The sequence below is a fragment of the Cnephaeus nilssonii genome, assembly GCF_951640355.1.
Source record: "Cnephaeus nilssonii genome assembly, chromosome: 3".
In the NCBI taxonomy this organism is placed as follows: domain Eukaryota; kingdom Metazoa; phylum Chordata; class Mammalia; order Chiroptera; family Vespertilionidae; genus Cnephaeus; species Cnephaeus nilssonii.
Genome location: NC_137074.1, coordinates 11,400,539 through 11,416,502, shown reverse-complemented (window position 1 = coordinate 11,416,502; position 15,964 = coordinate 11,400,539). Strand labels below are relative to the sequence as shown.

The window sequence follows — 15,964 nt, the reverse complement described above, 5'->3', positions numbered from 1 at the left end:
CTTTCTCTAATTCTTAAAGTTATTTTAACATGCTTTAATGTCAAATATTATTTGCTGACTTAATATATTCCATCATTTATGTCTTGTTCCACTTATTGTATAGTTACCCACTGGGGATTACAATGCCCAATAGACAGTCCTTGTTCTCAAAGACCTTATGGTCTCAGGGGGGAGACAGACATTTAACAAATCTGTGAAGGGCATAAGAGGGCTACAAAATAGGTGTAGAAAAGGACTGGAAAAATGATCAGATATCTCTTCAGAGTATAAGCCCTTTAGCTACAGAAGAAGTGAGTGGCCTATCCCCAGCAAGAAGATGAAGGAGTGAGAGATCCAGGGGGTGGGTCTCCATGTACATTTTCACAGGCAAAGTAGAAGGAATCAAACTTCTGAATGGCTTCCAAGTTGTCTCCAAAGAAGAAGATAATACACAACATGTTCGATAATGAAGACACTGACTTACAATCAGATACAAAAATGGGAACATCAGATCATTTGGTTCTCTTTGGATTTTCATCTGAAAAAAATTTAAATGATCCATCCTTCAGGCCATGTAAACAATATGAGAGCTCTTATTCACTCATCACCCACGACCAACTGTGATTCAGAAAATGATTCCCCTGCCTCCTCTTCACACCAAGCAATGGCAGGAGGCACACACTCAGAAGTTGCTCATGACTGGGTGAGAAGATGGGAACAGAGCAGAAATAGGAGTGGAAGAGTCTGACTTGGAACAACGTTTTAAAAACTAATTATGCTTAATGTGCCCAGAGGAGGCAAACATTCCCAGCATGTGTTTCTGCAGTCCCAAACATTGCCTTGAATGTGTTTTCCATTTTCAGTGAAGGTATTCAGGGTTATGTTTGGTAGCAATGTGATCCACTGAACACTCACCTGGAAGCTTGTTGTGGAACACTTTTCTGGAAGATTACTTATCTTGGAAGGAGCTGAGATCACGTTAAGACTTGTTTATAAGATATGTGGTACACTTCGCTCCTTGCCAAAACACGATGTGCTTTAGTGTGGCTCATTAACGAAGTTCATGAGAAACACAAATGTTCTGTGTCATCTTCTATATATTCCTTAGGAATGTAGCACTTACCCAATTAATATGGCCCTGTGAATGCTGCTGGCTCCATTCTACCCATTAGCTCTCTAAAAACAATCTGATCACAGCCAAGCACTGCCCTCGGATTCTTTTAGCTGTTGAGTTGGTCCAACCTGTTAGAGGAAAGATTGCCTAAACTCCAAATAATGGACTTCAGGAATGAGATGAAATATCCCTGTGATGGTAGGCTGACTACTAAGATGGCTCCAAATGCTCTCACCTCCTGCTATTTGTGCGCTCATGTAGTCCCCCCCTCTTTTGTGCAAACTGGACCTAGTGGCCCAATTCTAAGGTATAGAACATAGCAAAAGTGATGGGATGTCACTTTCAAGATTAGGTTTTACAAATCTATGCTTCCCCTCTTGCCAACACTATGCTTTGCAGACATGCTCCCTCATGTTTGCTTGCTCGCTCTGGGGGAAGCAAGCTGACATATCTGGAGTTGCCCTATGGAAAGACCTATATGGCAAGGAATTGAGCTTGGAGGCAGACCCTTCTTCCATTGCACATTAAGATAACCGCAGCCTGTGAGACTCCCTGAGGCAGGGGACCCAGCTAAGCCACACCTAGATTTCATTTTCTACTGAAACTAAGATAATAAATGCCATTGTCTGTAGCCACAAAGTTTTCAGGAAATTTGTTACACAGCAATGGATCACTATTACACTTGCTTATAGAAGTGGTGAGGCTTGGAAACGGGGGCACAGAGTTTAGAAAGAGAATAGCATACATATTTGTGTCTGTATGAGCCACCAACCAGATAGAATCTTTATGACAGATGTTCCACATATACTGTTTATAATCATTGCAACAACCTGGCAAGGGTGGTGTTGTTCACATCTTTTGGAAAGACTGAGATTATGAAAACTCACTTATTTGGCTCAGAACACATAGCCAGAAGGTGACAGAGATGAGAGAGAAACCCAAGTCTCTCTTATTCGGAAACCTTTGTTCTTTCTTCTGCATTAATGACTCATAAGAGGCAAGGGCTGGGTTCACCCGTAAGATCTTTTTAAAGCTAGTTATGTCACTTTTTCCTTCTCAAGGTCCCAACACAGTTTGCACTGAACCATGCCGCAAAGTGCGGTTGGACCAGAAGAGCATTGAACGTACACAAGTTTGGCTATACTCCTTGCAGCTTGGGCCTTTAGTTTGAAAATTAAAATGGCATATTTCCACCAGGTTCTGATTGAGGCTCTGGTAGCCCTTAGCAGCCTCTCTGGTGATTAGTAAGATGATCCTGTGACTGACATTCTGGTGTTGTTTTAATTAAGTTAAAAATAAAGCAATAGCACCCAGAGCCCCACTAGTTGATGGTTTCCAGATCCTATTTTGGCAACAGCCCCACATTGGCAATGGGTTTGGCTACAAGGATAAGTTGGGAATAGAGTGGGTGAGTGGAGAGTGTAGCTTTCATCTGGTGGTGGCAATATGGCTATGAATTAATAGAAGAGTACACCGCAAAGCCACACCTTAGGAAGATGCAGGTGGCCCTCAATACTCCTCTCATGGCTTCTAGGGCTGAGCAGGACAGCTGCAGAATTTATTAGAGTCTGAGAATAGGCTGTGGTCCTGTCTCACCAGCTTCTGGGCTGGGTCCAGGGTCTGTCATCTAGATTCAGCCCATCAACTCTTATAAGAGCTTCCTCAGCCCTGGCCCCAAGTAGGCTTCTCATTGCTCATGAGCTCTCCTGCAGGTCACAGCCTTACTTCCAGAGCAATGGCCTCTTCCCATACGCTGGTGACGGACATCACCATTAGCTGACAAAGTCAACTCCTGGAATAGATGACTGTAGAGGTCTCTTTTTCAGCTTCTTCCTGCTACCTCGTTGAGTTTCACATAAAGGATTTTTCTAGAGCAGTACTGCCCAATAAGGTAGCTAGTAGCCACGTGAGGCTGTATAGCATTTGAAATGCGGCCCGGTGAGACGGAGGAAATGAATTTGCCATTTAGTTTAATTTGAATTCATTTACATTTAAATAACCATATGTAGATGGTGGCTAATGTGTTGGATAGCACAATCCGAGAGGCTGTCATTCTTTTGTTAATGTATTTTTGGCAAATATTAATAGAACATTTTCTATGTGCCAGAATGTTGTATGTATCCATCCAATTTGCACAAAACCTGATAAAGCCCATTGTATGGTTTACATTTTCCAGAGCAGAAAGTTGCATTTTAGAGAGATGAAGTGGCCTGTATTAGATCATACAGGCAGGAGAAAGGATTGATAATAAAGTCTATCTGGCTCCAGTCTTGTGTTTTCTGTACAGAAGAACAAGGCTAGATCAGCAGGAAGGGAGGGCAAAATAAAATAGACACAATTAAAATATAACCCTTGTTATAATGGGTTGTTTCAATTTATTGCTTATTGTAAACATTTTGGCCTCAGCAAATACAGTAGTTTTTAAATAATCATAATTCAAAGCTTTCACAACAATACTATTTTCCCCCAAGATGTTTCATCTATGAAAATAATCAGTGAACTCCAAAAGTCTATCCTGATAATGTGCACATTTATGCTATTGTGACACTAAATACAAATAATAAAAATAGTCATCTCTGGTAGATCTATGGGTTTGTGATATATTTTACGGGAGGCCATAAAACGACTCAAAGAAGAGAGATGGTGTGGACAGAAATGGTTCCTACGTGGGCAATGATTGCAGACTATAGGAGGCGCGTGATAAATGTTTATTGATGGTGAAAGTGATGAGAATTCAATTTCCACTGGTCTTTTCCTCTCTGTTTTTCTTAAGAAATAAATGGTGCATTTGCAACCAACATTCTGAAATTCAGTCACAGAGACCCTGGCGCTTTGAGCTGTACAGCTTCAGTGGGATTGGGTCTGATCACACTTGCAAAGAAGAGAGATGAATGAAAGCGGATGTACTGTGAAAACTGTGCTAAAGCTCAGCCACTAGAATAGGCTGGAACTCTTGAATGCACTGTGTCTTCATGAGTAAGACAATTGTCAGTGCCTAAAACCAAGCAAGTCATTGAAAACTCACCAGTTTTTAAATCTCACTGGCAGTTAAACCATATTTCAGTCAGATAGAAGTATTTGTAAGTAAAATATGCTATGTATATTAGCTACTAACTTTCCCAACTACAAGAATGGGAACGATAATTTATACCTTAAGGCATTTCTTTTGTTTTATTCAGCAAATTCTTAGCACTGTTTTGGGGTTTCACTGAAACATAACAATGATGTTGGATTAAACATTTTAGATTTAATTGCAAAGTGATATAAAAATTTAATAATCTAGTCCCAATATTTTCTTAGTGTAAATTTTAAATACATGAAAAGTTCAACATAAAAACATAAATATTAAGGCCACTTGCAGAAAAATATGGAAAATTAGAATTATTTATTAACAATGTTTACACCTAAAGATAGGCACTTGATAACATTTGGATTTTGGCAAAAGGCAACAATTTGGTATTAATATCCTACCGTTTCCATTAACTTTTTCAAGGGAATAGATTATCAAAATATCACAAAAGAGAAATAGAAATCTGTCTAAGCTATGGATGAATGGAAATCCACAGAACAGAACCCCATCTTCATTTCTTCCTCTTCTTTTTTTGCAAACCTGTATATCTCCATGGTCAAGTTCTGAGATTTTTCTTCCTGACACAAAAAGAAAATATTTGGCTTGTGACCTTTTAATCTGAAGTGAAGAATTTGTTGCTTATGGAACTTCATACATTTTTTCCCATCATTGAAATAACCTTTGTCATAATACACTAAGTCAAGCCAGATGATTTTTAGGTGGCAGTAATTAGCCTTGAAGAGTTCTTGGCTTCAAGCAACTTTGAATCTCTTTGATCCAAATTGAATAGGCAAGATCCAACTATTCCATTAGTTTTTGTTTTTGGAGGCATACAAATCTACCCCACACCTGCATGTAACATGAGCAGAACTTTGAGGTTCACCTTCGACCATTTGACTGAGCTAACCCTTCTAGAGCAAATCTCTCACCGATCATCAGCCAGGTTCTGTTTGAAGCCTTGGAAACAGGGCGCTTCACAAAAGCCCTGAAGCCAAAGTTCCTGTAACTTCCATCCAGTGCTTCCAACAGTATAAGGCACAGAGTAGGTTCTCATGCACGTGATCAGCATTTACTAATGAACGGAAGAATGAGTAATTCTAGCTCTGACTCTTAAAGCTATGTGGAATACGGAATCTGGTGGTTTCTTTGTGTAGTCCTGTCTTACATAAGTCTTCTCTTTGGATCAGTGTTGCAATTTCCATAAGCAACATGATCTTCAGGTATTTTATCTCTCTCATGACTCTCTTCCAAATGTGCTTACGTTGATCAGTAGATCTCTTCAAATGTGGTTCCATCAAACCAAACATAATACTCCAGATGGGGTAAGCTCTGAGAAGGGTTAAAAACCCTGTATCTCTTAGCTTAGACATTGCACTTGACACATTGTTTGACCCAAAGGACTATTCCTCACAGCAGTCCTTTCCTGTTTCTGAGTGTAGGCATTTTACTCATGGCAAGACGTGTGGCAGGCACATATTCTCTTCAGGGAGAAAGATTATTTCCTTGAGTGTCCAGGGTAAGGAGGGGGTGGAGAACGCTGTGCTGAAGACTGTGGGGTTGGGGAGTAGGGAGGAGGCAGTTCTGCACAGTATTCCATCTCATGGTTGTAACTATAGGGAGGTGGTGCCACTGAAAAAGAAAAAGAAAAGGGCATCAGACAGGTAGCAAATATTTGAGAATCCACCATGTTTATGCCACTGGGCTGGGTGCTTTGAAAGGGAACATAATTTTTGCCTGCAAAAATCTGAGTTTTATCAGGCTGAGGGCCGAGTGCCATTGGTCAAAGTATTTAGGGTTGGTGGCTTAGGCTAAGTTTCTTGGAAATATGATGTGAAAGGACAGACAGAGAAGAGGCTAGAGGATAATTCAAGTTTGAGCAAAAGCACAGAAACAGGAAAACATTTTTATACAAAGCACAAAGTACACGGAGGGGAGAAATGGGAAAGATGTTGAGGAATCTGATAGTATTATCATCATGGTGGACTTTGAAAATCACGTAAGGAGTGAACAATGTACAATTATCAAGAGATTTTTTAAACTTTCTAGTGAATGTGTCTTTGCAGTATGAACTGAGGTGGATCAAAGAAAAAGTGAGATGGTGTAAGAGCTATGTGAGGGATTATAAGGCAGTGTGTGTGTGTGTGTGTGTGTGTGTGTGTGTGTGAAATCGTAAGAGCTCTTAAGCATCTCTGAGCAATGAGGTGATGACTGGGTATGGGTAGGTGGAGAAAGGTGCGGAGAGTAAAAGAAGATGTTGAAGTATTTGACACCCCATACTGGGCTCCCATACTTGGAAGGTCATGGAGCCATTACAAGAACAAGGAAAATTTAAAAAAAAATAAAAAAGAGGATAAACAGGTTTGCAAATAAGGATGAAGAATTTAGTTTTCTAAATTTTATTTGAAAAATTTTGTTAATTTTTTATTGAAATATATGCCAGTGTGTTTTTAAATCACATTTAATACACTTTATTATGTCTGTTTTGTAGTGATCTCAACCCCATATCTAGGGTTGAAGAGAGGTACCCCTTGAGTGCATCATCCCTTTAAGAACCCAGCCATTCCTCAACATCTGAGCAAACCCTCACCAGGCCCTCTGATGACTTGCCAGTACTTGACTCATCATCCAGATCATGATTCTACTTGGAATTGACATGTCGAATTGCTTACTGTGAAGGTAGCCTAGTGTCATAATAATGCCAAAACCAAACCAAAGGCCAGCTTCTTAACATTGGAATGGGAGGCGAGAGCAAGCACCATTTCAACCACCTTATTTCTCAGGTGTCTTCTAAAATGTGCTTGTACCAATAAGATTATGACAGTGTTCTGACAGATACACCTGGGCAAACACCGGGCTTCACCCTATTGGTGAACACAAACTGGTTCTTTCGATCCCTTTTAGTTGGCTGATTTTATCACAAGTTGGCTGACTTGAACCATTTACAGATCTGCCTGTCCTCAGGCATATGAGAAAGTGGGATTGAGTCACTTCAGAAAAGAGGAAGATCGAGACATAGTACTGGGTGGGATGTCCTTCAAGGATTTCTCTGGTCAGCAAAGGCTCTGCGAGTCTCCAGGGGTCTGAGCAGACTGAGGGCTTCTGACCAGGACAGTGCTCGGTAGAGAAAGCAGCAATGATAACTACAGCGTCCCCGTGGCTGCTTTAGACCTTTGGAGGCTGGGCTATTTCAAGCCTTGTTTTCTACAATCAAATGGAATAACTCCTGTGGAGCCTGATCACACATCCCCTCTGCATTACACCCACTCCTTTGCTTCATTCTGTCCAGGAGGACTGAAACAAAGAGATTTGTAATGAACTTCCTCCAAGCCAAGAAATGCGGCCTCCATGGAAAATAGGAAGCTACAGCTGGATACCCATTGAACTGCTTCTTTTCAGCATGTGGTTTTAAGTTGTTTTCATATCGAGGCTTTTCCCTGCCTCCCACGTGAGGAGCGCACACCGAATGCTTCTACAGATTGACTGCATCATTCTCTGTCATGAAGCCGCAGTATGTGGCTGTGCCTCGGTAACAAAGCGTTTATGGTTTGCCATCTGCATAAAAACTGCCGGAGGACATTTCAGTGAGATTCCCCATGGTTTACACAGCTGCATGTTGAACAAGAAAATCTAACATATGAAACAGTGTTCTTGCATTCATCTAGCCTTTGAATTTTGATGAAGTGATAATATAATGCTGAAGAGCGATATTTGGACGATCCATCATGAAATAGACATGGCACATCGTTTATGGTACCAGCTCCTGGAAGACATTTTTGAAATAATACTTGTATATCTGTGGGCTGTGCTATCTTTCTTTCTTGCAGATAATAAGGTTTCACTAGGAAGCAACTTTGCACGGTATCCATTTTTAGAAATCCGGATTAACTCTAAAAGGATTTGTTCTTCTTTAAAGGTTAAGTCATCTCTAAAAGATATACGGATGCAGATGGAGATAGGGTACCTTAGAAATTCTTTTATAACCAATATTCCAATTTTCTGATTTAAGTAGAGCAGGCGTGCCATTTATCCTTAATGTCATTATAGTTGTCTACAATATTAGAAAATGTAAGGATGCTATGAATTCATAGAAGAAATTTAATGTTTTTCATCCACTCAGGCCAACATTTCTAAAGCAAATGTAAAAAGAAGATGCATAGTGTTATAAAAACTATGCAACATTATTTTAGAAAAATTGCAAACAGAAAAATCATCTATAATTTTGTCACCACAATTTACTAAAGATTATATATTCTCTTCTAGTCATTTGTTTTTTATATCCTTGTGGTCATATAAAATGTTACATGCTTTTTTATACTTTGTGTTATAACATAGTGCTTTTCATTGTGCTATATATTCTTCATAAACATTATTGTTAATAGCTGCATATTATTCAACTGATCATTCTCTTGTTTTGAGATCAACAAATTACTATTATTATAAATAATGGGGTGATAAATGTCTTTCTACACATAGACTTCTTATTATTTTGAATTGGTTCTTTAGAATAAAATTCCAGGAATCACCTAAATGGCTACCGCTTACTATTTTTACCTTCCTTGTTTTTATTTTTTACCTTGTAAAAGCTTCCCCCCTTCAGCTAATTTTGTAGTCTTCATTTTGAAGACTGCTTACGTCATGGTGTTGGTTTGTTATCACCTAAATTATCTGTTTTAGTCATTCTTTAACACAAGTGACCCTACTTCTCAGTCCTTTGGACATTTTTGCATTCAAAAATCATTTTCTCACTTTGTAATCAATAATACTACCATTTTGCAAATCTGAACACAACTCTTTATCTTTCTAGAAAACACATTCCAAAACAACTTGAACCTCACCTGAATTTTCAATTTACTGATGACATTTAAAAAATTATCATTTAAACTGATGTCACCTCTTTTCTGTCTTCATATCTTTATGCAGCTTAGATTTATGGTCCATCACAGAAATCATTTCTGTGCATCTATCATCAACTTTCTTTTCTCTTTCTTTCCCCATTGCCTGAGGAAACTCCAATCCTAATTAAATCCAATATTTTGGCTACCCAGCTCTGTACCCAGGAGCTTAGAATATGAGGATAAAATTGTACAATTGTGCTGATTGATTCTTAAGTGTGCAGACTGTTGGCAGTGCCTGGAAATTAAGTATTTCAGCACCCATCCATTCTCTGAGATTACTGTTTCATGCATTTTTCTTTCTCCTTAACTACAAACACTTCCTTAACCTAATTTTAGTGTAAGACTTGCTTCTTATTTCATTAAAAAAAAATAGGCACAATTAGAAGACACCTTATCATCAACTCCTCCTCAGATGAGTAGTTGAAAGTCTTCCATGTCCTGTACATATTCCTATAAGGTTGCCCTCAAATACTAATTCAATGATTCAAATGGAGTGTTAATTTCTTTCAAAAAATATATTTTATTGATTTTTTTACAGAGAGGAAGGGAGAGGGATAGAGAGTTAGAAACATCAATGAGAGAGAAACAATGATCAGCTGCCTCCTGCACACCCCCTAACTGGGATGTGCCCACAACCAAGGCACATGCCCTTGACCGGAATCGAACCCAGGACCCTTCAGTCCGCAGGCCAACACTCTATCCACTGAGCCAAACTGGCTAGGGTGGGAGTGCTAATTTCTTAATGAAATATTTCCAAGATATTTTAAATACTGCAAGCTAGTTATTTTATAGAATGTTCCTCAACTTGGGTTTGTCAGATAAGTTTTCATGCTAAGATTCAGGCTGTGAACTTCCAGCCAGATGAAGCTGTGTCACCCTCAGAGCAGCACCCAAAGATGTAAGATGTCCACTTGTCTTTCTTTGGTGATATTAGTTTTTATGTCCCGGTCAAGATGTTGTTGGGTTTCTTCACTTTTATAATTAACTAGAAGCCCGTTGCACGAAGTTTCATGCAATAGACTTTCACCTGGCTGCCAGCAGCAGTTTTCCTCTGGCCACGGGCGGATCAGAGTGCCTCCCGCCAGCGCGATCTGCTACCCCGAGAGGAACTTCGATCGGGAGGCGCTCTGATGGCGGGTGGCCAGAGGAAAACTGCTGCTGGCGGAAAACTGGTGCTGGCAGCCACGCAATTGGCCACCCCGAGTTCCACCACCAGCGTCTTCCGCAGGCCACATGGGTCCTTCCGCAGCTTCAGCCGTTTAGGCCTGCGGGAGGAGCGGGGGTCGGGGACTCGCGAGTCCCCGACCCCCGCTCCTACCGCCAGCCAATCGGCCACCCTGAGTCCCGCCCCCCGCACCTCCAGCCGGCCCAATCGTGGGCATAGCGGAGTGATGCAATTTGCATATTGCCTTTTTATTATGTAGGATAAGAATCTGGAAATAGATACTTGAAGAACATGCACACATACTGGTCCTCTGCAATCTTTCCCCCCAGACTCACCATAAATTGATAATTCTTGTCCTAAATCTTTCTTATGATGGTTTTAAAATGATGAATTTTCCAACTCCACAACTCCTTTCTACATATATCCTTTGGCATTTTTCTGTTAGCAAGAGCCTCCCCCTCCTCCATTGTTCATATCTATCTATCTATCTATCTATCTATCTATCTATCTATCTATCTATCTATTTATCATCTAGATATCTATCTGTTATCAATCAATATCAGGGACTCAGTAATGCACTTCAAATCTCAACTCTCTTGATAGCGTTAAAATGCATTGTTTTCCTTTCATTGGCATTTGATTTTTATCTCTTGTTAGGGTCGTTCTGTATTATTTCCTTTCAGCTGTGTGTAATCCAAGCCAACTTCTTAAAAAGGGGTTAATATGATCACTTTTTAAAAATTTATATTGAATTTCTGGCAAGCAGTGGAAATGTAAGACTGGAATAATAATCCTTATTTTCACACAGATGGTTTTAAAAACAATTGTAATTAAACAGACATCATTTATTCTACCCAACATGACAGGAATAAAAATAAAAAATAAAAAAACTGTTTCAGAAGGTCACTGTCCAAAGGGTCAGGGATGGCAGATTACCTTTTCTTGGTAATCTCCTTCCCAGTGCAGAGTAATTACGTTCACTGTCAGGTTCCCCACTGAGCACTTTCACCAAGGGGTACTATAACCTTGGCTAAATTATTTTCTACTCACTTATGTGGCCTCCAGACTATCTCTAGTATCACAGGGTTAATTAATTACTGTGGGTAAAAACATTTTATATTTCCACACATGGAAGATTTTGAAAAGCATTCAATTCTACTCTGAGTTGCTTCCCTATCCTTTAAGTAAAAGCTTAATTAGTGTCTTTGAGAAGGAAATGAGAAGTAATCAAGCACATTATGTCTCGAAGACCTTGTCTTTTTGCAGTAAAAATGCTTCTACCATAAGGTTTATTATGTTTCTTGCATTAATCGGTTCCCAGAACCATACATTTACTAAAAATGCAACACGCCTCTGTGATCTGCCAGTATTAATGATGCCACTATAACATGTAAAACACATGTTTCCATGTGTGAAATAGAAAGTTCAAACCCGAAAAAACACACAATACTTCACATGAAAATAATTTGTGTCTAATTTTATAAATAATATTTTAAAATGTTTTAAAAATTAATTTTAGCCCAGCTGGTGTGTCTCAGTGGTTGAGCATCAAGCTATGAACCAGGGGGTCAAGGTTCAATTCCTGTCAGGGCACATGCAGGCTCCGATCCCCAGTGGCAGGTAGATGCACTGGAAGATTGCTCATTGTAGTCAATGAGACAGCCATTGAAAATATGAATATCTTCAAATATCAGGTGGATTTTATTATTTGGACCTAAGTAATCGCCAATGAAAGCTATATTTTCAATCTGCATTAATTTAGAAATACACTACATACTTGAAGATTATTCCAGTGAGTTTCTTTAATGTTTCCTCTCTCCAAGGAGTAGAGCATGACTCTTTCCTGAGAAGAAGTGAGCAATTTTTCTTACCAGGATAGGAGGTGATGGCATTGATGCGGGCGCTGCTGAGGACGCCCACCCGGGTCCCGCGGTTGTTTTTCATGCACATGCAGATACATATGGCGATTCCAGCAATGACCCCCATGATAAATACGATTCCAAACACAATACCGGCAATCGCCGTGCCCCTAAAAAAGGAAAAACAACAGTGCATTTATTAAATGTCTCATAAGGATTCTTCAGACTTTCAAATATAGCTCTATGACTATATGACAAGTGCTTTTTTTATGAATGTTCTTAAGGAGAATGTTAAAAAAAAAAGAAAAGAAAATTCCCTGGTTCAGTTAAATAGTCTTGTGCATTCCAATGAATAAATGGAAGTTATAAATTTTTAGGGAATCCTCTTCCAGAAGAGTAAACTCATCATTCAGATTCTGATTTTAAAAATTCAGGTATGTATAAAAAACACAATTCTCCAGATACGTTCTCTAAAATAATAATTTAAAAAAAAACCACATTCTGCCATGTACTTAAACATCAAATAATTTATTTTCTGTAGAGTATATGTGTTTAATGAAGACAACTTATACATGTCAGAATATTAAATACAGTTTGACATTTATCCTCATTAAAACTCTTCATATAGTAGAACTAGAATTATTTTTCTTAATGAAAAAGAAAAACAAACATTTAAAAAAATTTATACAGAGAACAGTTATGACAGATTCCCATTAGATTCAGGAACAATGTAAACAAAACCTTTATTTTATCAATGTTAATGTTTCTCTACAGAAAGTTTTTTCTCATGCAACAAAATAACAGAAAGAAAAAATACTGCGTGGAAGAGTCAATATTATTATTCTGTGTAGAGAATATGATTTGTATGAATCTATTTGTCCACCATTTTGGAAAGTAATGGGGGAAATCTTTATCAATATGTAAATTTTCAACAGGCAATATCATTTGTAGCAATGCATCCTAAAGAAATACAACACATCTAGGTACAAATAATGTACTAAGACTATTTATCCAAGTGTTGTTGCTGAAAGCAAAATACCAGAAACACCCTAATATCCCTAAAAAGGGAATTGACAAAAAATGACAACAATATAATACATAGTGAATGATTCCTATACAATGATTTATAAAGGTAAAGAGGTCTATAAATTGAGATGTTCAGGATACATGGTTAATTGAATAATAATACAAAAAATGAAAAGTCAAATGTCAACAGAATAATACCAGTATCAACAGAATGATTGAAAGAGGGTAAATTGTATTTTCATCAACCAAATTTTTGAATGGATAGATAGTGATTACCTTGTAGGATAGGAAAATAAAGAAAATTTTAATTTGTGTACTCTCCAGAAGCAAGCATTTTCAACTCTATTGGCATTTTTTTAGTATTTTCTTCCTATTTCTCAAAAATATTATTATATTCCTTTAAAAAATTTTATTTCCACATATTAGCTATTGGCTTTTATTACAGTTTTTGGGATCGTAGATTCCTCAGACAAATCTAATCCTTCATTAAATCAGTCATCAGTATATAGTGTATTAACATGATATTACTTACTTCTGAGTCATTGTTACCTTTCATTTCTCTTACACTTATTTTGTAAGGTATATCCATGAGTTCCCATTTTTCCATATACCTATTGTTACTCCCCTTCCTCTGTCCCCAAATACTTAGAAATATTTCAATTATCATCTATTTTCAAACTCTCAAACACAGTAACAATCACTTTATCAGTTCTGTTTTATCTCCATGGTGATTTACTTCATAGCCTGCCATCTCCAGTGGTGCTTTTTGAACCTGGAACTGTTTCTAGACCTGCTTATGGTCCATGAATGTCAAGTGTCTGGACCACATTCTTTCTCTTTCTTGGTGAACTGCCCTGTTCACTAAAACACATTCTTGAGTGGCTTCTTAAAGAAAGGTTTAAGGGAAATAAATGTTTCAGGGTCCTTGCATGCCTGGAAGTGACTTAATGCTACACTCACTTGGTAGTTTGACTGGGTATGGACTGCTAAGCTGAAATACATTATTTATCACAAATATGAAAGCAATGTTCGTTGTCTTCTAGAATTTGGGATTGCTGCAGAGAAATCCCATAGCATTCTATTTACTTTTCTTTGTGTGATACTGTTTTTTTCTTTCCCTTTCTGAAGTTCTTATATTTTCTTTTTACTCCTAGTATTCTGAAATTCTATAAAATGCTTGGATTAAAAAAAAAAAAAAAAAAAAGGCCAGGCACTGAAGATTTTTCATGTTCGAGACTCACCTTCTTCAGCTTTGAGTCCATTTCATAAATTGCCAATTTCTTTGCCCCCGTTTCCTCTGTTTCTCTTTCTGGAACCTACCTATATATATAAAAGCCTAAGCGACCCTCTGACTGTTTGCCCATTCGCCCAGTAGCTATGAAGTGCAATGACCACCAGGGGGAAGACGCTTTGACCATTAGAGGAGGGAGCCCAATTCCTTGCAGAATCAGCCGTGGGTTAGGTTGCTGCTGCGGAGAGGGTGGGAAGAGATTAACCAAAGATCTTACATGCATACTTGAGGCCCTTTGTGCACCAGTGGGGTCTCTCGGCCTGGCCTGCGGGGATCGGGCCTAAACCAGTTATCCGACATCTCCCAAGGGGTCCTGGATTGCAAGAGAGCCCAGGCCAGGCCAAGGAACCCCACCAGTGCACGAATCCATGCACTGGGCCTCTAGTTCTGAAATAAACCTCTGAACCTCCTGGATAAATTCTTTAATGTTTATTATCCCTATTTATTTTCTTGAACTACTTTCTGGGGAATTTTACTAACTTATCTTCCAATATTTTATTGAACTTCTAAATTTCAACTATCACATTTTAAATTTCCAGGTGTTCTATCATATCCTCTATTGCAATCTCCCTCCTTTTTATAGGGTCCTGTTTTTTTTTTCATGGATGTAATTCTCTTAATTTCTGAAGGTAATATATTATTTGAAATTTTCTCTACTCTTTGTATTTCCTCCACCTTGTCTAGATTGCTTTTTACTGGTTGTTTATTCTGATTTGGTTCATGTTTGATATTTTCCTTAAATGTCTGTTTATCCCTAATCTCCTCCCATTTATAAAAGAGGCACTAACTATCTGCTTAGAAGTTCAGTGTGCAAGGCCAGCATCGGGCAGGTGAATTTTCCAGGATCACCTGAGGTCAGTTCCCATACTTGTTTCCTTTGAAGCTGTTCATGTTACTCTTTAAAAGAATACTCCAATTTAACACTTTGGGAGTATGAGAGGCTGCCAGTTTCCTGGAGTCTGGAGTTTTACCCAGAAGGGTATGAGATTTTACAAAATCCTCATGATTTCAGCTCAAGATGCAGTCTCTCTCTGCTGTGACAGTGGAGGCTTTCAGGATAAGCTTCAGTAAGAAAAGTCCTTGTGGTTTAAAACTATGACTTTTGGCCTGGCCGGTGTGGCTCAGTGTTTGAGCATCAACCTAAGAACCAGAAGATCATGGTTCGATTCCCGGTTGGGGCACATGCCTGGGTTGTGGCTCGGCCCCAGTGTGGGCATGCAGGAAGCAGATGATCAATGGTTCTCTCTCATCATTGATGTTTCTATCTCTCTCTCCCTCTCCCTTCCTCTCTGAATTTAATAAAAACATTTAAAAACAAAAACAAAACAACAACCCGTAACTTCTGAAGCCAGATTTCCTGGGTTCCAACTGTTAGCTGAGTAACCTTGGCCAGTTGCTAAGCCCCCAATTTTCTTAATGAAATGAAGGTCAGTTTGGTGCTTATGACTCTCCTCCCAAATTTCATGTCATAAGTTATTATTCTTGGTGCTATATGAACATCCACCCAATACTTATCTAGGACGGGTTCATAATCTCTCATCCCAACCTCTTGTGGCCAAGCCATG

At 38.7% G+C, this 15,964-nt stretch overlaps 1 protein-coding gene across 1 annotated transcript in view; it reads right to left on the bottom strand.

Annotated features, from left to right (window-relative positions):
* Window positions 1-3,463: 3,463 nt before the first annotated feature.
* The window catches only part of CYYR1 (cysteine and tyrosine rich 1), an 81,298-nt gene continuing 68,797 nt past the window's right edge, over window positions 3,464-15,964 (bottom strand). Inside the window, exons 3-4 of the mRNA XM_079763079.1 lie at window positions 12,095-12,252; window positions 3,464-5,792 (exon numbers count right to left, since the gene is read on the bottom strand). Coding sequence (XP_079619205.1) covers window positions 5,659-5,792; window positions 12,095-12,252 — 292 coding nt within the window. The 3' untranslated portion in view covers window positions 3,464-5,658. The remainder of the gene's footprint in view (window positions 5,793-12,094; window positions 12,253-15,964) is intronic.